Source organism: Bombina bombina, chromosome 6 (assembly GCF_027579735.1).
Source record: "Bombina bombina isolate aBomBom1 chromosome 6, aBomBom1.pri, whole genome shotgun sequence".
NCBI classification, from domain to species: Eukaryota; Metazoa; Chordata; class Amphibia; order Anura; family Bombinatoridae; genus Bombina; species Bombina bombina.
This window is the reverse complement of record NC_069504.1, coordinates 45657595-45683806: the sequence shown is the minus strand read 5'-3', so window position 1 is coordinate 45683806 and position 26212 is coordinate 45657595. Positions and strand designations below refer to the sequence as shown.

The following is a 26212-nucleotide window of genomic DNA, read 5'->3' as shown; positions in this document are numbered from 1 at the left end:
ACGAACCACATCATCCGCGGCCACGATGGAGCTATTAGTATCACGGATACTTGCTCCTGCTTGATGCGGGCCACTACATGAAGTGTAGAAGAGGAGGAGAAGTGGTAACGGTGGAAAAATGTATATCAGACTGAATGTCGAAGGCACTTTTAATGCATCTATTAGCTCCGCCTGATGATCCCTGGACCGCGACCCATATCTGGGTAGCTTGGAATTGAGCCGGGACGCCATGAGATTTATCTCCGGGGTCCCCATCTGTTGCAAATCTAGCTTCTGAAAAGAGTGACAGTCTGCCCCCTACCAGATCCAAAGCCGGATCGGTGGCCGCCCCTTCATGCCGACTGGACTTATTCTAGGACTGAGGAGGCTTCCAAATTCGATTGGACTGCTCCGGCTTTGCAGAGAGTTTGTCCGAAAGGAATGAAAATTAGGACCTTGTCCCTTAGGTTTGCTCTTCTTATACTGCGGTAAAAAGGCACCTTTGCCTCCAGTAATCGTGGATATGATTGAGTCCAGGCCTGGACCAAAAATAATATTTCCCTTAAATGGGAGGGAAAGAAGTCTAGACTTCGAAGTCATATCCACAGACCAAGACTTCAGCCAGAGTGCCCTACGGGCTAGCACTGAAAAACCTGAAACCTTGGCTTTCAGGCGAATAATCTGCATATTTGCACCACAAATAAAAGAATTAGATACCCTTAAGGCCTTAATTCTTTCCTGGATAGCGTTGAGGGGACCCTCCACCTTGATCATCTCAGATAAGGAGTCGCACCAGTAGGTAGCTGCTCCCGCAACCGCAGCAACAGCTGCTGCCGGTTGAAACAAATATCCCGTATGCTGAAACATCTTTCTTAGTAGAGTTTCCAGCTTCCTATCCATGGGCTCCTTAAACGACAAACTATCCTCAAGTGGGATAGTAGTGCGCTTAGCAAGCATGGAGATAGCACCGTCTACTTCAGGAACGGAACCCCACAACTCCAACTGAGAGTCTGTAACCGGGAACAATTTCTTAAAGGAAGATGAAGGGGAAAAAGGAGAACCGAGTATTTCCCATTCATTCTTCATAATGTTTGCCATCTTTGCAGGAACAGGGAAAGTCTGTGGTACAACCCTGTCCTCATAGACCTTATCTAATTTAGGAATACAAGGTTCCTCAAGTAATTTAGGTTCTGGAACCTCTAAAGTAGCCAAAACTTCCTTTAGCAGAAAGTGTAGGTGTTCAATCCTAAATCTAAAGTCTGGTTCCTCCGCAGCTGGAGTCTTAGAGGCAACCGATTTCGACCCAGAAAAAGCATCCTCTGAAGTATCAGAGGCGCCTTCATCATATTAGCTTTTTTTGATAAAATTACTTTATCAAGGCATGTGGAACATAATTTAGCAGGCGGGTATACTGTGGCCTCCTCACAATATAGACAGGCATTAGATTTAGGTAGAGGGAGTATCCTCTAACGTATCAGAGTCTTCAATAGCTTGCGCTTATAAATAGGACTATAGACAAAGATAAATGGCACCTTTATACCCCCAATGGCTGAGGCACTCACCACCTCCTATGACCCAGGCCCAAGAGAGAAACCACTTATTCTCCAGACAACTGCAAGGCAGGAAGAAGAGAAATCAATGTGACCACACACGGTCACGTGGTGCGCCATGCAGGACCGCCCCTGCACCACTAAAAGCGCACCAAGCCTAACAGGCTGCGCAGCTCTCCAAAATGTAGGAATTAGGAATGACAGGTATAAACGCTCAGCAAAGCCTGTACAGCCAAAGTACTAAGCCACTTAGATAGATAGACAAGGATAATAGATAGAGATGATAGATATAGACAGATGATAGACAGTCCTCGCTGTAAAAAAAAAAAAGCTGACAGCAGGGATTGGAGCAAGAGCCAGAAAGTTGAACGTAGGTTCTACATCAACAGGGTACACTGAGCAAAATACCCTGTAACGTAGTACCTACGTCCTAATGGCTTAAAGGGATCAAATAAATGAGCATGATACATATCTAAATAGCTCTCCAAAATATTTTTTTTTTAGTTTCATGTCCCTCTTTAAACCTGCTATATTCCATACAGTCACTGGTTGCACATTAAACTATTCAGATAGAGCATACACTTTATCACATTTTCTTGTCATCCTTTGTTGAAAAGTAGGGATGTAAGCTCAGAGCATGCACGTGTCTGCAGTACTATAAGGCAGCCGTTTTGCACCAATGTTATACATTAGCAAGAACACTAGATGGCAGCACTATTTCCTGTCATGTAGTACTAATGTTATAGATTAGCAAGAGCACTAGATGGCAGCACTTTTTCCTGTCATGTAGTTCTCCAAACATGTGCACACTACCTATCTAGATATCTCTTCAACAAAAAATAACATAAAAAAATAAATTATAATAGAAGTCAATTGGAATGTTTTTGAAAATTGTATTCTTTATCTGAATCATGATTTTTTTTGAGTGGGTTTCATGTCCTTTTAATTAACCTCAAATGCAGTCTTTAATTTACAACCACAAGAGAACTAAGCAGCGTAAACTGTGAAAATGATATCAGATTTAACAGTAACAAAATACGATCCGCTCTGCTAATGTAAGAAGTTGATTAAATCTGACAGGTGATAACAAGGTGGCTATGGACAATTGGGGCCAAGATGATTTACCTAACAGTACAAGACCCAGACCAAATTGATATATATCAACTGTCCTACAGGCCAGGCAGACTATCATAGCGTGTTTTAAACACAATGAGAGTATTTGGCATATGAGACACTGATTTATACCATCCAATATGCTTATGCAGGCCGGCTGCTTTAAATGCACAAGGCCTAAGGAAAGATGATCTTGTCTGTAAAGACCAATTTAGCATCCAGGGATCCACCCCAGCGCTTATACCAGAGAACTCTGGTCTAGATCCATCTCTGAGGATCGAAGAAGACAGATTAAAATCCCTACAAGTCTTCTAACAGACGATGGTAAGTAAACCAGAATCACCAAGACCAGGGCGCAACCGATAATTCTGGAATCAGGATACTGTCAAGTTAAACCACAGATCCCCCCAAAAAAACTAGGATCAGAAACAACGGATTTTACCCAAAAAGAGGAATGAACAAGGAAAGATATCCCTCTCGACAGTGATCCTGCAAAAAGGTAGAGACAATCTTATATTCTCAGTTCCAGAATATTGATTGGAAGTAGAGACTCCACCTGAGTCCAAACACCCTAAGCCTTCAGGGAATTCCAGACTGCACCCCAGCCCAGTAGACTGGCGTCCGTTGTCACTATCACCCACAAGGGTCTGCGGAAAAACGTCCCCTGGGACAGATGATCCGGCGACAACCACCAAAGAAGAGAGTCTCTGGTCTCTTGATCCAGATTTATCTGAGGAGATAAATTTGCATAGTCCCCATTCCATTGTCCGAGCATGCACAGCTGCAGTGGTCTGAGATGAAAGTGAGCAAACGGAATGATGTCCATTGCCGCTACCATTAATCCAATTACCTCCATACACTGAGCCACTGATGGCCGAGGAATGGACTGAAGTGCTCAGCAAGTATTTAGAATCTTTGATTTTCTGACCTCAGTCAGAAATATTTTCATGTCTACCGAGTCTATTAGAGTTCCCAAGAAGGGAACCCTTGTCCGTGGAACTAGTGAACTCTTTTCTATGTTCACCTTCCAACCGTGAGTTCTCAGGAAGGACAACACTGTGTGATTTTGTCAGATGATAAGTTGACGCCTGAATCAAAATATTGTCCAGATAAGGCGCCACTGCTATGCCCCGCGGTCTGAGAACTGCCAGAAGGGACCCTAGAACCTTTGTGAAGATCCTGGGTGCTGTGGCTAACCCGAAGGGAAGAGCCACGAACTGAAAATGTTTGTCCAGGAAGGCAAACCTTAGGAAGTGATGATGATCCTTGTGAATAGGGATATGAAGGTATGCATCCTTCAAGTCCACGGTAGTCATATATTGACCCTCCTGGATCATTGGTAAGATTGTTTGTATAGCCTCCATCTTGAACGATGGGACTCTGAGAAATTTGTTTAGACACTCGAGATCTAAAATGGGTCTGAAAGTTCCCTCTTTTTGGGAACCACGAACAGATTTGAGTAAAACCCCAGTCCCTGTTCCAGTTTTGGAACGGGACAAATTACTCCCATGGTAGAGAGGTCTTTTACACAGCATAAGAACGCCTCTCTCTTTATCTGGTCTACAGACAATCGTGAAAGATGAAATCTCCCTGTTGGGAGAAAATCCTTGAATTCCAGTTGATACCCGTGGGACACGATTTCCAATGCCCAGGGGTCCTGAACATCTCTTGCCCAAGCCTGTGCAAAGAAAGAAAGTCTGCCCCCTACTAGATCTGGTACCGGATCGGGGGCCGCCCCTTCATGCTGTCTTTGTAGCAGCAGCGGGCTTCTTGGATTGTTTACCTTTATTTCAAGCCTGGTTGGGTCTCCAGACAGACTTGGATTGAGCAAAATTCCCTTCCTGCTTTGTGGAGGAAGAGGAAGCAGAGGGTACTCCTTTAAAATTTCGAAAGGAACGAAAATTATTTTGCTTACCCCTCATCTTAACAGACTTATCCTGAGGTAAGGTGTGGCCTTTACCACCAGTAATGTCAGAAATGATTTCCTTCAATTCAGTCCCGAATAGGGTCTTACCCTTGAAAGGAATAGCTAAAAGCTTAGATTTTGATGACACATCAGAAGACCACAATTTGAGCCATAACGCTCTACGCGCTAAAATGGCAAATCCTGCATTTTTCGTTGCTAATTTAGCAATTTGAAAAGCGGCCTCTGTAATAAAAGAATTAGCTAGCTTGAGAGCCTTAATTCTATCTAAAATATCCTCTAATGGGCTCTCAACCTTCAGAGACTCTTCTAGAGCACCAAACCAAAAAGCTGCTGCAATAGTAACTGGAACAATGCAAGCTGTAGGTTGTAAAAGAAAACCCTGATGAATAAATAATTTCTTTAGAAGACCCTCTAACTTCTTATCCATAGGATCTTTGAAAGAACAACTGTCCTCAATAGGTATAGTTGTACACTTAGCTAGGGTATATATAGCTCACTCCACCTTAGGGACCGATTGCCACGAGTCCCGAATGGTGTCTGATATGGGAAACATTTTCTTCAAATTAGGAGGAGGAGAGAACGGTATACCTGGTCTATCCCATTCCTTTTTTTTTATAATTTCCGAAATTCTTTTAGGAACCAGACAAACATCAGTGTAAGTAGGTACCTCTAGATATTTGTCCATCTTACACAATTTCTCTGGTGGTATCACAATAGGGTCACAATCATCCAGAGTCGCTAAAACCTCCCAAAGTAACAGGCGGAGGTGTTCAAGCTTAAATATAAAGGACATGACATCCGAATCTGTCTGAGGTAACATATTTCCTGAGTCTGAAAGTTCTCCCTCAGACAGCAATTCCCTGACCCCCAACTCAGAGCACTGTGAGGGTACATCGGAAATAGCCAATAAAGCATCAGAGGGTTCAGTATTCACATTAATACCTGACCTACTGCGTTTACCCTGTAACACTGGTAATTTAGATATTACTTCTGTAAAGGTAGTTGACATAACTGCAGCCATCTCCTGCAGAGTAAAAGAATTAGACGCACTAGAGGTACTTGGCGTCGCTTGTGTGGGCGTTAAAGGTTTTGACACTTGGGGAGAATTGGATGGCATATCCTGATTCTCTTCAGACTGAGAATCATCCTTAGGCACAGTTTCTTTACCTAAAATTTGCTTTTTACATTGTAAGGCCCTTTCAGTACAAGAGGTACACAACGTAAGAGGGGGTCCCACAATGGCTTCTAAACACATAGAGCAATTAGTATCCTCAATGTCAGACATGTTGAACAGACTAGCAATAACCACAATAGTAGTTTAATACTTTATTGATTTAAACAAAAAAAATTTAAAAAAATGTGTACTGCGCCTTTAAGAAATAAAAAAGCGCACAATTTTTCCCAAACTGCCTAAAAACGTTAAATAATAATAATATAATTAACTACACATATACAATTGTGCCAAAAAATATTGCACCCTAAGAGCAAAGGGTGAATTTAACTACATTTTAGAGCAAAAAATATATTTTGATTTGAAAAAAAATGAGCCCTGCACCTCGCCACAGCTCTGCTGTGGCCCCTACTTGCCCCCAGGGTACTGCAAAATGACTCGACAACGATCCGGTTAACCGAACACAAATTTGGGCCCAACCGGAGCTAATGCTTGCTGCCTTCTCAGTCAGAGTAAACTGCGCGTCTGAGCGTGCGAAAATAAACCCCGCCCATCATGGACGACGTTCGCATTAGTCTCTACAACCGCATGGGAAGCGGTTAGCAAATAAAGCCATGTGGTCCCCTTAAGCACAACATAAAAACTACAGCCATACTGATTATTTGTATTTCCCAAATAAAAACCGTTAAGCTGCCTCTCCCATTGTCCCCTTTATATACTGCTTTCAGCCCAGTATTATGTCAATTAAAGAAATAAACACGGGATTGTCAGTAATACCCTTTGTGTACAGGTCTACTGCTTACCCCTTCCCTTGCAGGGAAAAAATGTCAGCCAGTTCTGATATACCAAGTCTCCTCAGAGTACCATTTAAAATAAAAAACTTCTTGATTGAAGAAACTAAAACTAACACCTCACTTTACCTTTTCCTATTACTAACACAGGCAAAGAGAATGACTGGGGGTGGAGGGAAGGGAGGAGCTATATATACAGCTCTGCTGTGGTGCTCTTTGCCACTTCCTGTTAGCAGGAGGTTAATATCCCACAAGTAAGGATGAAATCCGTGGACTCGTATCTTCTAGAAGAAAATTAACCTGTACGTTCCGATCAGCCTATTAGCCCAAACGCGTCTACACATAAAGCAGCCGAAATCACATAACAAATATGATTAAAAACTCCACTGTTCAATAATCCACCTCAGGGGATATTAACCCTTGATTCATAAAGATAAAAGGAGTCCCACCGTGACTTTGTCTTCTATCGTTATACATATGTATAAAAAAATGAAACAATCTTACCGTAATCTATGCTGTGGAACAGAAAAACACGGTCCTTCAAGTTTGACAGACTGTAGCATTAATTCTGACATGGACTTGAGTTAAGAAAAGCAGGCAGCGAAACTCGTCAACGCTGATTGCTTAGGAGCTGTTAATATGAGTCTGGATGGTTTCGCAGAAAGACTCTACCTGCATCTCCAGACTAACTTTTAGCAATGCTCTCACTGAGAGGCTAACAAGACTACTTAAAACTCCATCTCGAAGGGTAGATACCATACCTAAGGAACTACTCCAAAATCTTCTGACACTTCTCTGCCAACCTCCTGTGACGAAAGGCAATGAATGACTGGGGGATGAGGGAAGTGGGGGAGGTATTTGAGCCTTTGGCTGGGGTGTCTTTGCCCCCTCCTGGTGGCCGGATTCAGTATTTCCGACACGTAATGAATGCAGCTGTGGACTCTCCCTGTATTAAGATGGAAAACAGTAAAACAAAAAGAAAAGGTCCCCTAGATATAAGCAAAAATGTCTTCAGTACAAATTTTGTAAACAATTACTGAGTTGTAAGAAGAGGGCTGACCCAGCAAACACTGTCTCAGTGTTCCAAAAACAAATGCAGCTTACAATATGCACGCTGCTAGCGAGTATGCATTGGGAGCTAGCGTGTTGCTAGCAAGTGAGTGAGCATTGGGAGCTAGTGCACTGCTAGCAAATGAGTGCGTACTGGAAGCTAGCGCACTGCTAGTAAATGAGTACTGGGAGCTAGCATGCTGATAGCAAGTCAGTACTGGGAGCTAGTGTGCTGATAGCAAGTGAGTACTGGTAGCTAGCGCACTGATAGCGAGTGCGTGAGTACTGGGAGCTAGCGCACTGACAGCAAGTGAGAGTACTGGAAGCTAGCGCGCTGAGAGCAAGTAAATACTGGGAGCTAGTGCGCTGACAGCAAGTGAGTGAGTACTGGGAGCTTGCGCGCCGATAGCAAGTGAGTACTGGGAGCTAGTGCACTGATAGCAAGTGAGTACTGGGAGCTAGCACGCTCATAGCAAGTGAGTGAGTACTGGGAGCTAGCGCGCTGATAGCAAGTGAGTGAGTGAGTACTGGGAGCTAGGACGCTGATAGCGAGTACTGGGAGCTAGCGCGTTAATAGCAAGCGAGTACTGGGAGTTAGCGCGCTGATAGCAAGCGAGTACTGGGAGTTAGCGCGCTGATAGCAAGCGAGTACTGGGAGCTAGCGCGCTGTTAGCAAGCGAGTACTGGGAGCTAGCGCGCTGTTAGCAAGAGAGTACTGGGAGCTAGCGCGCTGATAGCAAGCGAGTACTGGGAGCTAGCGCGCTGATATCGAGTACTGGGAGCTAGCGCACTGATATCAAGTGAGTACTGGGAGCTAGCTCACTGATATCAAGTGAGTACTGGGAGCTAGCGCGCTAATAGCAAGTGAGTACTGGGAGCTAGTGCGCTGATAGCAAGTGAGAGTACTGGGAGCTAGCACGCTGATAGCAAGTGAGTGAGTACTGGGAGCTAGCACGCTGATAGTGAGTACTGGGAGCTAGCGCGTTAATAGCAAGTGAGTACTGGGAGCTAGCGCGCTGATAGCAAGCGAGTACTGGGAGCTAGCGCGCTGTTAGCAAGCGAGTACTGGGAGCTAGCGCGCTGATAGCAAGCGAGTACTGGGAGCTAGCGCGCTGATAGCAAGCGAGTACTGGGAGCTAGCGCGCTGATAGCAAGTGAGTACTGGGAGCTAGCGCGCTGATATAGAGTACTGGGAGCAAGCGCACTGATATCAAGTGAGTACTGGGAGCTAGCGCGCTGATATCAAGTGAGTAATGGGAGCTAGCGCGCTAATAGCAAGTGAGTACTGGGAGCTAGCACGCTGATAGCAAGTGAGTACTGGGAACTAGCGCGCTGATAACAAGGGAGCACTGGGAGCTAGCTCGCTGATAGCAAATGAGTACTGGGAGCTAGCGCGCTGACAGCAAGTGAGAGTACTGGAAGCTAGCGCGCTGAGAGCAAGTAAATACTGGGAGCTAGTGCGCTGACAGCAAGTGAGTGAGTGAGTACTGGGAGCTTGCGCGCTGATAGCAAGTGAGTACTGGGAGCTAGTGCACTGATAGCAAGTGAGTACTGGGAGCTAGCACGCTCATAGCAAGTGAGTGAGTACTGGGAGCTAGCGCGCTGATAGCAAGTGAGTGAGTACTGGGAGCTAGCACGCTGATAGTGAGTACTGGGAGCTAGCGCGTTAATAGCAAGCGAGTACTGGGAGTTAGCGCGCTGATAGCAAGCGAGTACTGGGAGTTAGCGCGCTGATAGCAAGCGAGTACTGGGAGCTAGCCCGCTGTTAGCAAGCGAGTACTGGGAGCTAGCGCGCTGTTAGCAAGCGAGTACTGGGAGCTAGCGCGCTGATATCAAGTGAGTACTGGGAGCTAGCTCGCTGATATCAAGTGAGTACTGGGAGCTAGCTCGCTGATATCAAGTGAGTACTGGGAGCTAGTGCGCCGATAGCAAGTGAGAGTACTGGGAGCTAGCACGCTGATAGTGAGTACTGGGAGCTAGCGCGTTAATAGCAAGTGAGTACTGGGAGCTAGCGCGCTGATAGCAAGCAAGTACTGGGAGTTAGCGCGCTGTTAGCAAGCGAGTACTGGGAGCTAGCGCGCTGATAGCAAGCGAGTACTGGGAGCTAGCGCGCTGATAGCAAGTGAGTACTGGGAGCTAGCGCGCTGATATAGAGTACTGGGAGCTAGCGCACTGATATCAAGTGAGTACTGGGAGCTAGCGCGCTGATATCAAGTGAGTACTGGGAGCTAGCGCGCTAATAGCAAGTGAGTACTGGGAGCTAGCACGCTGATAGCAAGTGAGTACTGGGAACTAGCGCGCTGATAGCAAGGGAGCACTGCGAGCTAGCTCGCTGATAGCAAGTGAGTACTGGGAGCTAGCGCGCTGATAGCAAGTGAGTACTGGGAGCTAGCGCGCTGATAGCAAGTGAGTACTGGGAGCTAGCGCGTTGATAGCAAGTGAGTACTGCGAGTTAGCACGCTGACAGCAAGCGAGTACTGGGAGCTAGCGCGCTGATAGCAAGCAAGTACTGGGAGCTAGCGCGCTGATAGCAAGTGAGTACTGGGTGCTAGCACGCTGATAGCAAGTGAGTACTGGGAGCTAGCGCACTGATAGCAAGCGAGTACTGGGAGCTAGCGCGCTGATAGCAAGTGAGTACTGGGAACTAGCGCGCTGATAGCAAGTGAGTACTGGGAGCTAGCACACTGATCGCAAGTGAGTACTGGGAGCTAGCGCGCTGATAGCAAGTGAGTACTGCTAGTTAGCACGCTGACAGCAAGCGAGTACTGGGAGCTAGCGCGCTGATAGCAAGCAAGTACTGGGAGCTAGCGCGCTGATAGCGAGTACTGGGTGCTAGCACGCTGATAGCAAGCGAGTACTGGGAGCTAGCGCGCTGATAGCAAGCGAGTACTGGGAGCTAGCGCACTGATAGCAAGCGAGTACTGGGAACTAGCGCGCTGATAGCAAGTGAGTACTGGGAGCTAGCGCGCTGATAGCAAGTGAGTACTGGGAGCTAGCGCGCTGATAGCAAGTGAATACTGGGAGCTAGCGCACTGATAGCAAGTGAGTACTGGGAGCTTGCGCACTGATATCAAGTGAGTACTGGGAGCTAGCACACTGATAGCAAGTGAGTACTGGGAGCTAGTGCGCCTGGCTAAGAACTATACGAACACTTTTCATTGGGAAATAAAAAAAGAACAGCTCTCATGTTTAACCCAGACATTTTTTCTTAAATTCATCTCACTATAACACAATAATCATATGTTAAATTTTCTCACAATTAATCAAGATATCTGCTTGCAAAACCCCTGATTAATAGGGCTATTTTAAGGCTATGGAATATCTTTACATCCTTTGTGCCCTCCTACACACCTCTGAATGCTTATAGAGTAGGTCAGGCAATCAGCAGCTATTCTCTTGCCATCTTATAGCACCTAATTTAAAGCCAACAGCTACTCACAGCAATTACTAGTTCTGAAAATCAGTTTACCGCTGGAGTTAAATGAGACTACCACTAGGTAGCGATGAAGAGCTAATTTAAAATAAAAATGTAAAACTTTTGCATCACAGCTCTCACTTTTGTTCTGGGCCTATCACATTTGTGTCATCTGTATATTGGCCAATCATTTTTGTAGCTATATTTGGGATGTTCACAAATCCTTCAATAATTCTAAAGCTCAAACTACTAGTTATGGCTTTTATATTCCTTCTGTAACAAAGGAGAACACTGTAAATACATATTCTTCTCAAGCAAAGCTAACTTGCCATCAGTTTCACTTTACTTATTGGATGTAACTGATCTGTTATAGTAAGGATTTGTGCTAAATAAGCAACAATGACAGACTTCAAAAATAAAAACAGAAAACCACATGACTAAATGTTATTATGGTATCTGATGTACATAACTTCAAAACAAAAGGACTCTTTAACCCCTTAGTGACCAGACCATTTTTCTTACCGTTTGGGACCAAGGCTATTTTTACATTTCTGCGGTGTTTGTGTTTAGCTGTAATTTTCCTCTTACTCATTTACTGTACCCACACATATTATATACAGTTTTTATCACCATTAAATGGACTTTTATAAAGATACCATTATTTTCATCATATCTTTTAATTTACTATACAAAAATGATAAAATATGATGAAAAAAATTGAAAAAACTAAATTTATGCTTACCTAATAAATTTCTTTATTTTTTGACATGGTGAGTCCAGGGAATCATCAATTATTATTGGGAATATCAGTCCTGGCCAGCAGGAGGAAGCAAAGAGCACCACAGCAAAGCTGTTAAGAATCACCTCCCTTCCCACAATCCCCAGCCATTCGACCAAAGAAAAAGGAGAGAAAGGAAATAACACAAGGTGTAGAGGTGCCTGAGGTTTAGTTAAAAAAAACTGTATGAAAATAAGGGTGGGCCGTGGACTCACCGTGTCTGGAAATAAATAAATTTATCAGGTAAGCATAAATTTTGTTTTCTTTCTTAAGATACGGTGAGTCCACGGAATCAGCAATTACTGTTGGGAATCAATACCCAAGCTAGAGGACACCGATGATTAGGGAAGGACAAGACAGGGAACCTAAACAGAAGGCACCACCGCTTAGCCTCAGCCGAGGCAAAAATATAAAATTTAGAAAAAAAAGTGTGCATAGAAGACCAAGTCGCAGCCTTGCAAATCTGTTATACAGAGGCCTCATTCTTGAAGGCCCAAGAAGAAGTAAACAGCTTTGATGAACTGTGATTCTCTCAGGGGGCTGCTGTCCAGCAGTCTCACAGTCCAAACGAATAATACTTCTCAACCAAAGAGAAAGAGAAGTAGCTTTCTGAGCCTTGCGTTTCCCAGAAAAACACAAACAATTCTTAAACTTCACCTACTTGCACTGAAGGCAAAGAGAATGCCTGGGGATTGTGGGAAGGGAAGTGATACTTAACAGCTTTGCTGTGGTGCACTTTTCCGCCTCCTCCTGCTGGCCAGGAGTGATATTCTCAACAGTAATTGATGATTCCGTGGACTCACCGTGTCTTAAAGAAACAAAAACAAATTATGCTTACCTGATAATTTAATTTTCATCTGTACGAGGCGAGTCCACGGCTTCATTCATTACTTGTGGTAAATACAGAAACTGGCCACCAGGAGGAGGCAGACACCCCAGCCAAAGGCTTAAATACCTCCCCCACTCCCCTTATCCCTCAGTCAATCTGCCGAGGGAACAAGGAACAGTAGGAGAAATATCAGGGTATAAATGGTGCCAGAAGAAAAACAAAAGAAATTTGGTTCGCCCAATGGAGAACTGGGCTGGAGCCGTGGACTCTCCTCGTACAAATGGAAAAGAAATTATCAGGTAAGCATAATTTATGTTTTCCATATTAATACAAGGAGAGTCCACGGCTTCATTCATTACTTGTGGGAAACAAATACCCAAGCTCTAGTAGAAACTGAATGAAAACGGGATGGTAAAAAGAGAGGCGGACCCTATTCTGAGGGCACCACAGCCTGCAAAACCTTTCTCCCAAAAGCTGCTTCCGCTGAAGCAAAAACATCAAATTTGTAAAACTTTGAAAAAGTATGTAAGAAGGACCAGGTAGCCGCCTTACAAATCTGCTCCATAGAGGCCTCATTCTTCAAGGCCCAAGAAGAAGCCACAGCTCTAATTGAGTGAGCCGTAATCCTCTGAGGAGGCTTATGTCCCGCTGACTCATAAGCCAAACGAATCATGTTTCTCAGCCAAAAAGATAGGAAAGGGGTAGAAGCCTTCTGCCCTTTGCGCTTCCCCGAATAGCCAACAAACAATGCTGAAGTCTGTCTGAAATCCTTTGTAGCCTGAAGATAAAATTCAAAGCTCGAACCACATCCAAGTTATGAAGTAACCGTTCCTTTGAAGTAAAAGGGTTAGGACACAAGGAAGGAACTACAATCTCCTGATTGATGTTGCGATCAGACACAAACTTCGGGAGCAATCCCAACCCAGTGCGAAGGACAGCCTTATCGGCATGAAAAACCAGGTAAGGAGCTTCACATTGCAAGGCCGCCAACTCAGAGACTCTGTGTGCCGAGGCAATAGCCAGTATAAAAATAACTTTTTTTCAAGACAGTATTTTAATGTCAAGACAATGCATCGGCTCAAACGGAGCCCTCTGCAAAACCCTAAGAACCAGATTCAAACTCCAAGGAGGAGTGGAATGTCTAAATACAGGCCAGATCCTGGATAAAGCCTGAACAAAAAAGACTGAATATCAGGAAGCTCAGCGAGCTTCTTATGTAACAACACAGAGCCAAAATCTGTACCTTTAAGGAACTGGTGGCAAATCCCTTCTCTAAACCATCCTGGAGGAAGGAACGTATCCTGGATACCCTGACCTTATGCCAGGTATAAACACGAGACTCACACCAGAGTAAGTAGGCCTCCACACCTTATGATAGATGCGTCGGGTGACCAGCTTTCTGGCTTGAATGAGAGTATCAATCACTCTCTCAGAAAACCCTCTCCTGGCTAAGACTAAGCGTTCAAACCTTAGGGACGGATCCCCACAATTCTAGCGGAAAATCAGGAGATGAACCAAGTCTCTCCCATTCATTCTTTATAATATTCGCCATCTTTACAGGAACCGGGAAAGTCTGGGGCACCACCGTGTCCTCATAAACCTTATCAAGCTTAGGAATAGAAGGTTCCTCCGATAACTTCGGTTCCGGAACCTCTAAAGTAGCCAACACTTCCTTTAATAAAAAGCATAAGTGCTCCATCCTAAACCTAAAGTCTGGTTCCTCCGCAGTCGGAGGTTTAGAGGCCGCAGATTCCGACCCAGAGAAAGAGTCTTCCGAGGAATCGGAGAGCTCTGCCTCAGCGGATAATCTAGTCTCGGATACATACAATGGAGTAGATGACCCCTGGGACGGAAGAAAAACAAAAGAAATTTAGGTTCGGCCAACGACGCTTAGTAATGCGAGGTAAAGCACTGAAGGCCACAGACACCGCCGTTTACAACTGATCTGCAAAATCTGGCGGCCACAAGGCCCCTCCAGAAGGAGGATTAGTAGTGCACTGGGGAGCTGCATGTGTAAGCGGAGATGATTGTAGGGAACGCACCTCGCAGGATGGAGACCCCTCAGAGGTGGACAGCTCAGTGGTACTAAACATCTTGTTCTTTTTAGATATCACAATTTTATCAAGGCATATGGAACATAGTTGAGCAGGAGGATATACCGTAGCCTCCTCACAATAAAGACGGGCATTAGATTTAGGCAAAGAGAGAGTACCCTCTAAAGCATCAGAGTCCTCCATAGCTTGCGCCTTTAATATGGACTATAGAAAAAAATAAATGGCACCTTTATACTCCCAATGGCCGGGGCATTTACCACCTCCTATGACCCAGGCCCACAGAGAAACCGCTTTCGTCTCCTGCAACTGATGGTCAGGAAAAGGAAGAGAGTGAGGCCACACCCCGTCACATGGAGTGCCATGCAGGACCACCCCTGCATCTAAAAGAAAACGTGTCAAACCAAAACAGGCTGCGCAGTAAAAAAATTACGGAAGAGTCTGACTGTTCACACATTGCCAGAGCCACATCTCACATATATTGCAGCAAAAAACATAATAAAACATCATGCATACATTCCCCCTGTTCAATAATCACCTTCCGGAGATATTAACCCTTGATTCTATACAGATAAAGGAGTCACACTGTGACCCTGTCTTCTTGCGTTATTACAGGTATAAAAATGAAACAATCTTACCAGAATCTACTCCGTGGAACAGGAACACAGCCTCTCAAGTTTGACAGTGTTGTAGCATCGCTCCTGACATGGACTTGAGTGATAGCAAGCAGGCAGTGAAACTCGTCAACTCTGATTGCTTAAGGAGCTGTTAATATGAGAGTGGTTGGTTTCGCAGAAAGACTCTCCCTGCATCTCCAGACCGTAAGATTAGTCAATGCTCTCACTGAGAGGCTGACAAGACTACAGTACTTAAAACTCCAGTCCCATTCCGAAGAGTACTACCCTCCATAAGAGTTACTCTGAATCTTCCAACACTTCTCTGCCATCCTCCTGTGACGAAAGGCAAAGAATCACTTGGGGATGAGGGGAGTGGGGGAGGTATTTAAGCCTTTGGTTGGGGTGTCTTTGCCTCCTCCTGGTGGCCAGGTTCTGTATTTCCTACAAGTAATGAATGAAGCCATGGACTCTCCTCGTATTAAGATGGAAACACACTTTTTCTAACTTTGACCCCCAAAGCTGTTACCCATCTACAAACACCAAAAACACTGAGGCTAAATAGTTTTGTCCTGAGTTTAGAATTACCCAATGTTCTTTGCAAGTTATAGGGCAATAAGTACAAGTAGCACAAAGTATTGATCTAGGCCCATTTTAGTATATTTCATGCCACCATATCACCACCAAATGCGATCCATAAAACAAAATTGTTGAATTTTTCACAAACTTTAGGTTTCTCACTGAAACAGTTTTTAGATATCACAATTTTATCAAGGCATATGGAACATAGTTGAGCAGGCGGATATACCGTAGCCTCCTCACAGTAAACACAGGCATTAGATTTAGGCAAAGAGGGAGAACAGCTTGTGCAATTATAGCACAAATGGTAGGAAATGCTTCTCTGGGATCCCCTTTGTTCAGAAATAGCACCTCACAAATATCACCGCCATCTTAGGTACTGGCAGAAAGTCTGCCAGTTCTAAAATAAGACATATATATATATATATATATATATATATATATATTTTTTATATATATATTCTGCAGTATTGGATCCCCCCTCAGCACCCAACGTCCCTGATCTACCCTAAACAGTTATCTAACCCTCCCCTCTCTACCTATGTGCTGCCATGTTGGGTTTTTGGCTATTTTTAATAAAAACAACAACAAAAAATTCTGTAATGTAGCTCCCCCCCCCCCCCCTCAATACCCTACTCACCTCCCTCTCCCAGATCCCTTTACAACACTTATTCCCCCCTCTCCTTCCTTCCCTTACACTTATTATTTGCCATAGTGTAGCGGTCCCATCAGGGGTGGGTTAAAGGGATATGAAACCCAAATTATTTCTTTTATGATGCCGATAGAACATGAGATTTTAAACAATTATCATTTTCTTTGTTCTTTTGGTATCTTTTGATGAAAAATAGGGACATAAGCTTAGGAGCTGGCTCATTTTTGGAGCACTATGTGGCAACAGTTTTGCATTAATGTTATTCATTTGTAAGAGCACCAGATGCCTACCTAGGTATCTCTTAAACACAGAATATCATGGGAACAAAGCAAATTTAAATAATATAATTGGAAGCTTTTTTATTAAATGGTATGCTCTGTCTGAATCCCCCTTTTTTCATATCCCTTTAAGTAAAATGTACTCAAAACAATTTTGATCATATAAAAGACAGGGTTTAAACATGCATCTTTATTTTTGCCTGAGAAATATAAGATACGTTTATCTTAAAGCTTTTAGTGAAACCAATACATATGTATTTGCTGTGTACTTTCTACAAAAGCTCACTGGCTGATAGCTACTTCCTACTAATGCTGATTGGCTGATAGGTAAATACTGCTGGGCACTTCCTATATTACACACACAATACAGCTGTATTAGTTTATCAGTTTTTACTTCACATTTATATGGATGAAAAAAACATTTTTGAATAGTGTCCCTTAAAATTACAAAAGCAGGAAATAATTTTCTCTGTTAGCCATTAAAGATATCACCTTTATATATGTTATTTTTTTAAAGTAATTTATGTTTAACAGATCTGTAATACTCATTGCACTTATTTACAAACACATATTGAGGTAGAACCTAATTACTTTATCTGCCCAGATCTGGGATCATCCAGTTAATAGCGGCAGTATTCCCATTTTACAGTTTGTGTTCAGAGAATGATCTTACTTGAATCTGGACTCCACGTCGCTCGCGGCCTTTTGGTACTGCTCAGTGGTGACTTTATAAAACTCAGCACTCTGCAAAAACACAGACATAAAAGGAATAAATAAGTTAGAACTCCTGAGGCACGCAGCAAGCTCATCAACCTGCCAGTCTTGTTGGTTTGGAATAAACTGCAGGCTTCTTGGTTTCTGATTTGTAGAGACCCTACCTGCTATAAACAGTTAACCCTGTACGAGGGGGGGGGGGGAGCAGTATATTGGTCAAAAAATAATACAAAAATCTGTTTTTATTAAACCAGTTCACTCTTGGGAAAAATAATTAAACGGATCAGATCCCAGCGGTTAAGGGACAATTTAGAGAGCGATAAAAGATCATACTCAGTTTTTAATCATTAAACGAACAGCACACTTTGTAATTAAAGAACGGTCGTGTAATGTTGCAAAAAATCAATGGATTCCAAAGTGGGCGGCAATGCCACCTGGGGGCCCTGAGATTACTGAGGGGGGCACTAATAGGCATAAGAGGATGAAGGGGCCCCTGAAATTACTGAGGGGGCCTTAAAAGGCATAAGAAGTGAAAGGGGGCCACTAATAGGCATAAGAGGTGGAAGGGGACCCTGAGATTACTGAGGGGGCACTAATAGGCATAAGAGGATGAAGGGGCCCTGAGATTACTGAAGGGGGGGACTAATAGGCATAAGAGGTGGAAGGGGGCCCTGAGATTACTGAGGGGGGCACTAATAGGCATAAGAGGATGAAGGGGCACCTGAAATTACCGAGAGGGGCCCTAATAGGCATAAGAAGTGAAAGGGGGCCCTGAGATTACTGAAGGGGGGGACTAATAGGCATAAGAAGTGGAAGGGGGCCCTGAGACTACTGAGGGGGCACTAATAGGCATAAGAAGTAGAAGGGGGCCCTGAGATTACTGAGGGGGGCACTAATAGGCATAAGAAGTAGAAGGGGGCCCTGAGATTACTGAGGGGGGCACTAATAGGCATAAGAAGTAGAAGGGGGCCCTGAGATTACTGAGGGAGCCACTAATAGGCATAAGAGGTGGAATGGGGGCCCTGAGATTACTGAGGGGGGCACTAATAGGCATAAGAAGTGGAAGGGGGCCCTGATATTACTGAGGGGGGCACTAATAGGCATAAGAGGTAGAAGGGGCCCTGAGATTACTGAGAGGGGCACTAATAGGTGTAAGAAGTGGAAGGGGCCCTGAGATTACTGAGGGGGGCAGTAATAGGCATAAGAGGTGAAAGGGGGCCCTGAGATTACTGAGGGGGGCACTAATAGGCATAAGAAGTGGAAGTGGGCCCTGAGATTACTGAGGGGGGCACTAATTGGCATAAGAGGTGGAAGGGGCCCTGAGATTACTGAGGGGAGCACTAATAGGCATAAGAGGTGGAAGGGGCCCTGAGATTACTGAGGGGGGCACTAATAGGCATAAGAGGTAGAAGGGGCCCTGAGATTACTGAGGGGGGCACTAATAGGCAAAAGAGGTGGAAGGGGCCCTGAGATTACTGAGGGGGGCACTAATAGGCAAAAGAGGTGGAAGGGGCCCTGAGATTACTGAGGGGGGCACTAATAGGCATAAGAGGTAGAAGGGGCCCTGAGATTACTGAGGGGGGCACTAATAGGCATAAGAGGTAGAAGGGGCCCTGAGATTACTGAGGGGGGCACTAATAGGCATAAGAAGTAGAAGGGGGCCCTGAGATTACTGAGGGGGGGCACTAATAGGCATAAGAGGTGGAAGGGACCCTGAGATTACTGAGGGGGGCACTAATAGGCATAAGAGGTGGAAGGGGCCCTGAGATTACTGAGGGGAGCACTAATACGCATAAGAGGTGGAAGGGGCCCTGAGATTACTGAGGGGGCACTAATAGGCATAAGAAATAGAAAGGGGCCCTGAGATTACTGAGGGGGGCACTAATAGGCATAAGAAGTGGAAGTGGGTCCTGAGATTACTGAGGGGGGCACTAATAGGCATAAGAGGTAGAAGGGGCCCTGAGATTACTGAGGGGGGCACTAATAGGCATAAGAAATAGAAAGGGGCCCTGAGATTACTGAGGGGGGCACTAATAGGCATAAGAAGTGGAAGTGGGTCCTGAGATTACTGAGGGGGGCACTAATAGGCATAAGAGGTAGAAGGGGCCCTGAGATTACTGAGGGGGGCACTAATAGGCATAAGAGGTGGAAGGGGCCCTGAGATTACTGAGGGGGGCACTAATAGGCATAAGAGGATGAAGGGGCCCTGAGATTACTGAGGGGAGCACTAATAGGCATAAGAAGTGGAAGTGGGTCCTGAGATTACTGAGGGGAGCACTAATAGGCATACGAGGTAGAAGAGGCCCTGAGATTACTGAGGGGGGCACTAATAGGCATAAGAGGTGGAAGGGGCCCTGAGATTACTGAGGGGGGCACTAATAGGCATAAGAGGTGGAAGGGGCCCTGAGATTACTGAGGGGGGCACTAATAGGTGTAAGAAGTGGAAGTGGGCCCTGAGATTACTGAGGGGGGCACTAATAGGCATAAGAGGTGGAAGGGGCCCTGAGATTACTGAGGGGGGCACTAATAGGCATAAGAGGTGGAAGGGGCCCTGAGATTACTGAGGGGGGCACTAATAGGCATAAGAGGTGGAAGGGGCCCTGAGATTACTGAGGGGGGCACTAATAGGCATAAGAGGATGAAGGGGGCCCTGAGATTACTGAGGGGGGCACTAATAGGCATAAGAGGATGAAGGGGGCCCTGAGATTACTGAGGGGGGCACTAATAGGCATACGAGGTAGAAGGGGCCCTGAGATTACTGATGGGGGCACTAATAGGCATAAGAGGTGGAAGGGGCCCTGAGATTACTGAGGGGGGCACTAATAGGTGTAAGAAGTGGAAGTGGGCCCTGAGATTACTGAGGGGGGCACTAATAGGCATAAGAGGTGGAAGGGGCCCTGAGATTACTGAGGGGGGCACTAATAGGCATAAGAGGTGGAAGGGGCCCTGAGATTACTGAGGGGGGCACTAATAGGCATAAGAGGTGGAAGGGGCCCTGAGATTACTGAGGGGGGCACTAATAGGCATAAGAGGATGAAGGGGGCCCTGAGATTACTGAGGGGGGCACTAATAGGCATAAGAGGTGGAAGGGGCCCTGAGATTACTGAGGGGGGCACTAATTGGCATAAGAAGTGGAAGTGGGCCCTGAGATTACTGAGGGGGGCACTAATTGGCATAAGAGGTGGAAGGGGGCCGTGAGATTACTGAGGGGGGCACTAATAGGCATAAGAGGTGGAAGGGGGCGCACTGGGATTGCCATAGGGGGCGCTAGTAGGAAAGGATTGGAAGAGGATGCTAGTGGCCCCTCCTAGTACAATTATAATTTGTTGTGCTTCATCTAAGATGCGCAAAGCAAATCAACATTCTGAAATTGTACTGTTCTTAGCCAAGGTTTTGTCAAGTTTTTACTTCTATGATAGTTCAGGATTATCAGTAATTTACATTTTCTTTCATTGCGATAAATTACAACCACTTGTACAGTAAGCTTGCATTGTTTTGCCAGCACTGTACATTAGTAGTATAGTACATTACTGTACATTACATAGTATTAGCATTAACCTGTGGTGCTTGTCTAAGTAGCTTTGTACACAGTCACCCATCTATAGTTTTTAAGTCATCTTTCATCAGAAATAATCTTGTGGTGCTCTACATGACAGGAAATAGTGCTGCATTCTAGTGCTCTTGCAAATGGATGATATTCTTGCAAAACTGATGCCCTCTAGTGCTCTAGAAAAAGGTCAACTCCTGAGCAGACATCCCTACTTTTCAACAAAAGATACCAAGATAATGAAGAATAATTGCTAATCATGAAACAAAAATTTGGGGGTTTATATCCCTTTAAATAATTACTGTGGTTTATAAGACTCTTGCACAGTGACTATCAACTTTAAAAATCTGGTATCAGAAGATAAATTTATAGAACTAAGGGGGCAAACCACTGCAATAAATGAATACACAGGCCGATTGTTAACCCCTTAACGACTGAGGACGTGCAGGGTACGTCCTCAGAAAAAAGGCAGTTAACGCCTGAGAACGTACCCTGCACGTCCTCAGTGTGGAAAGCAGCTGGAAGTGATCCTGCTCGCTTCCAGCTGCTTTCCGGTTATTGCAGTGATGCCTCGATATGGAGGCATCCTGCAATAACCTTTTTAAGCCATCCGGTGCAGAGAGAGCCACTCTGTGGCCCTCTCTGCACCGGAGATCTGTGGCTTACTGCGTTGGTGGGTGGCGGACCGGGAGGCGGGTGGCGGCCATCGATGGCCCTGGTGATGTGAAGGGGGGCGGGATCGTGGGCGGGGGTGGCTGGGGGCGCGCACGGGAGGGTGGGGGCGGGCGCGTGCACGGGGAGGGAGCGGGTGGGAACCGCTACACTACAGAAAATGCTCAAATAAAAAAATGTTAAAAATGCAAAACAAAATAACGATCAGCAAGGTGGTGGGGGTTTGTCTGTGTGTGGGGGGGGGGAAGCTACACTACAGAAAAAAACTAATAAACAAAAAAAAGCACTTTTTATTGCAAACTGGGTACTGGCAGACAGCTGCCAGTACCCAAGATGGCCCCCAATAAGGCAGAGGGGAGGGTTAGAGAGCGGTTTTGGGGGGGGATCAGGGAGGTTGGGGGCTAAGGGGGGGATCCTACACAGTAGCATATGTAAATAAACCCTTTTATTTTAGTACTGGCAGACTTTCTGCCAGTACTTAAGATGGCGGGGACAATTGTGGAGTGGGGGAGGGAAGGGAGCTGTTTGGGAGGGATCAGGGGGTGGGATGTGTCAGATGGGAGGCTGATCTCTACACTAAAGCTAAAATTAACCCTGCAAGCTCCCTACAAACTCCCTAATTAACCCCTTCACTGCTAGATATAATACACGTGTGAGGCGCAGCAGGATTTAGCAGCCTTCTAATTACCAGAAAGCAACGCCAAAGTCATATATGTCTGCTATTTCTGAACAAAGGGGATCCCAGACAAGCATTTACAACCATTTGTGCCATAATTGCACAAGCTGTTTGTAAATGATTTCAGTGAGAAACCTAAAATTGTGAAAAATTTTACGTTTTTTTTAATTTGATCGCATTTGGCAGTGAAATGGTGGCATGAAATATACCAAAATGTGCCTAGATCAATACTTGGGGTTGTCTACTACACTACACTAAAGCTAAAGCTAAAATTAACCCTACAAGCTCCCTTAAAGCTCCCTAATTAACCCCTTAACTGCTGGGCATAATACACTTGTGGTGCGCAGTGGCATTTAGCGGCCTTATAATTACCAAAAAGCAACGCCAAAGCCATATATGTCTGCTATTTCTGAACAAAGGGGATCCCAGAGAAGAATTTACAACCATTTATGCCATAATTGCACAAGTTGTTTGTAAATAATTTCAGTGAGAAATCGAAAGTTTGTGAAAAAATTTGTGAAAAAGTGAACAATTTTTTGTATTTGATCGCATTTGGCAGTGAAATGGTGGTATGAAATATACCAAAATTGGCCTAGATCAATACTTTGGGATGTCTACTAAAAATATATATACATGTCAAGGGATATTTAGGGATTCCTGACAGATATCAGTGTTCTAATGTAACTAGCGCTAATTTTGGAAAAAAATGGTTTGGAAATAGCAAAGTGCTACTTGTATTTATGGCCCTATAACTTGCAAAAAAAGTAAAGAACATGTAAACATTGGGTATTTCTAAACTCAGGACAAAATTTAGAAACTATTTAGCATAGGTATTTTTTGGTGGTTTTAGATGTGTAACAGATTTTGGGGGTCAAAGATAGAAAAAGTGTGTTTTTTTCCATTTTTCCTCATATTTTATCATTTTTTTTATAGTAAATTATAAGATATGATGAAAATAACGGTATCTTTAGAAAGTCCATTTAATGACGAGAAAAACGGTATATAATATGTGTGGGTACAGTAAATGAGTAAGAAGAAAATTACAGCTAAACACAAACACCGCAAAAATGTAAAAATAGCCTTGGTCCCAAACGGACAGAAAATGGAAAAGTGCTGTGGTCATTAAGGGGTTAAAGGGACAGTAAACATCAGAATTTTTGTTGTTTAAAAATGTAGATAATGCCTTTATTACCCATTCCCCAGTTTTGCATAACCAACACAGATATAATAATATACTTTTTACCTCTGTGTTTACCTTGTATCTAAGCCTCTGCAAACTGCCCCTTATTTCAGTTCTTTTGACAGACTAGCATTTTTAGATAATCAGTGCTGACTCCTAGGAGCTTCACGTGCCTAAGCTCAATGTTATCTATGTGAAACACAAACTTACGCCCTCTAGTGGTGAAAAACTGTCAAAATGCTTTCAGATTAGAGGCGGCCTTCAATGTCTAAGAAATTAGCACATGAACCTCCTAAGTTTAGCTTTCAACTAAGAATACCAAGGGAACAAAGCAAAATTGGTAATAAAAGCAAATTGGAACATTGTTTAAAATTACATGCCCTATTTAAATCATGAAAGTTTTTTTTTTTACTTGACTGTCCCTTTTGAAGCTTTCCAAAAAGATATTGGGAGGAGCCAATCCAGACTTGGAGTAGTAGGTACCCACTGTCATTTTATTAGCAAGATGTTGCCTTGTCTTGCACTCTTATCTAAATTCCTTTCTTACACCAATTAGGTACAGACATGTCAAAGGGTTATGCTTGTGATGTCTACGGTGTGCTCTTCCCCAATTAGAGAACCCACATATTTAAATATTTAAATTAAATAATGAAAGTAAAGTTTTTTTTTTTACTCTTGTGAAAATACAACACAATAAGATCTGGATTTGCAGAGATCTTAGTTTGTTGAACTTTCACAAGAATAAAGGCTGTGACACACTGCAACCGATGTGGTGCGAAGCGAAGCAGTAGCTTTGCGCCAAATCGCTTCTGAAGTTCAAATATTTCAACTCTGAGCGCTCAGCTATGCGACCTGACGCAGCAGACCACGCAGAGATGAAAAGGCAGGACACACTGAGCACGCACAGCTGCATCATCAAGCTGCGCGCAGCTCTCAGTGTGTCACAGCCATTAATGTGGCTCCGCAGTAGAACACCGTAAGTGGCTGCCTTCTTCCCTTTTTAAAATACACATACCTACTATTTATCGTGTTATGTATGTGCACATGTTCATTCACAGCATTCTCTAAATGCAGACCTGTCAACTCACACAGTCTGGCTGTGTGACAGATGATCTTCTCTCATCTCACGGTCACCTGTTGATCTCCATAGATGACACAATTTCCTGAGCTGGCTGATCAGCTGTAATTCTCTTCCCTGCTTCATATTGTGCAGATCATTGTAATCAAACTCTCCCCCCGCTCTTCACACCAGTACAAGTAAGTCTTCCATACCTTATGGTAGATACGACCAGTAACTGGCTTCCGATCTTGAACCAGAGTGTTGATAACACTCTCAGAAAACCCTCTCTTGGCTAAGACGAAGCGTTAAATCTCCATGTAGTCAGACTCAGAGAATCTAGATTTTGATGAACCAAGGGACCCTGTATCAGCAGATCTCTGCGACAAGGTAATCTCTACTTAGGAGATGAGGACATCCCCCCCAAATCCGCAAACCACATCCTTCGCGGCCACGATGGAGCAATCAGAATCACAGATGCTCGCTCCTGCTTAATGTGAGCCACCACACGAGGGAGAAGCGGTAATGGAGGAAAAAGATATACAAGTCTGAACCTCCATGGTACTGATAGGGCATCTATCAATTCCTCCTGAGTATCCCTTGACCTCGACCCGTACCTGGGTAGCTTGGTATTGAGGTGGGATGCCATGAGATCTATCACCGGCATCCCTCACCTGCTGCATATCTCTGCAAACACCTTGGGGTGAAGAGACAAGGATTGCCTGCTGAGGAAGTCCGCTTCCCAGTTGTCCACACCCGGAATGTGGATCGCCGACAGCGTACATTTGTGAGTCTCCGCCCACTCTGGTATCTGAGATACTTCTCTAATCGCCAAGGAACTTCTCGTTCCCCCTTGATGGTTGATATAGGCAACTGAGGTTATATTGTCTAATTGGAATCTGATAAACTGGAGCGAACCCAGAAGGGGCCAAGCCTTAAAGACATTGATGATTGCCCGGAGTTCCAAAATATTGATCGGAAGGGAGGACTCCTCCTGAGTACACAGACCTTGTGCCTTCTTGGCATCCCAAACGCCTCCCCAGCCGGAAAGGCTTGTGTCCGTAGTCACAATATCCCAGGACAGTCTCAAAAAGCATGTGCCTTGGGACAGATGATCTGGATCTCTCGACAGGCTGTTCAGCACAATTAAGACACTATTAAGACAGATCTGAATGGTCCCCGTTCCATAGTCTCAGCATGCATAGTTTAAGGGTCTGAGATGGAATCTGGCAAAAGGAATGATGTCTATGCAGGACACCATGAGTCCGATTACCTCCATACACTGAGCCACTGAGGGTCTCGAGGAGGCCTGGAGGGCAAGACATGCAGAAGTTAGCTTACAATCTGTGAGGAATATTCTCAAGGATATGGAGTCTATAATAGTTCCCAGGAAATTCACCCTTGTACTTGGAGTAAGAGAACTCTTTTCCAAGTTTATCTTCCATCTATGTGATCGAAGAAGACTGAGAAAGGACTCCGAATTTTCTTCTGTTAGACGAAAAGATAATGCCTGTACCAAGATATCATCCAGGTAAGGCGCTACTGCAATACTTTGTGTTCTGGCAATGGTTAGAAGAGTCCCAGAACCT

The 26212-nt window shown here is 44.5% G+C and overlaps 1 protein-coding gene across 1 annotated transcript in view; it reads right to left on the bottom strand.

The window, feature by feature from the left end:
• The window catches only part of CHCHD3 (coiled-coil-helix-coiled-coil-helix domain containing 3), an 800059-nt gene that overhangs the window by 203476 nt on the left and 570371 nt on the right, over window positions 1–26212 (bottom strand). Inside the window, exon 6 of the mRNA XM_053716391.1 lies at window positions 17451–17521. Within this exon, the coding sequence (XP_053572366.1) occupies window positions 17451–17521 (71 nt within the window). The remainder of the gene's footprint in view (window positions 1–17450; window positions 17522–26212) is intronic.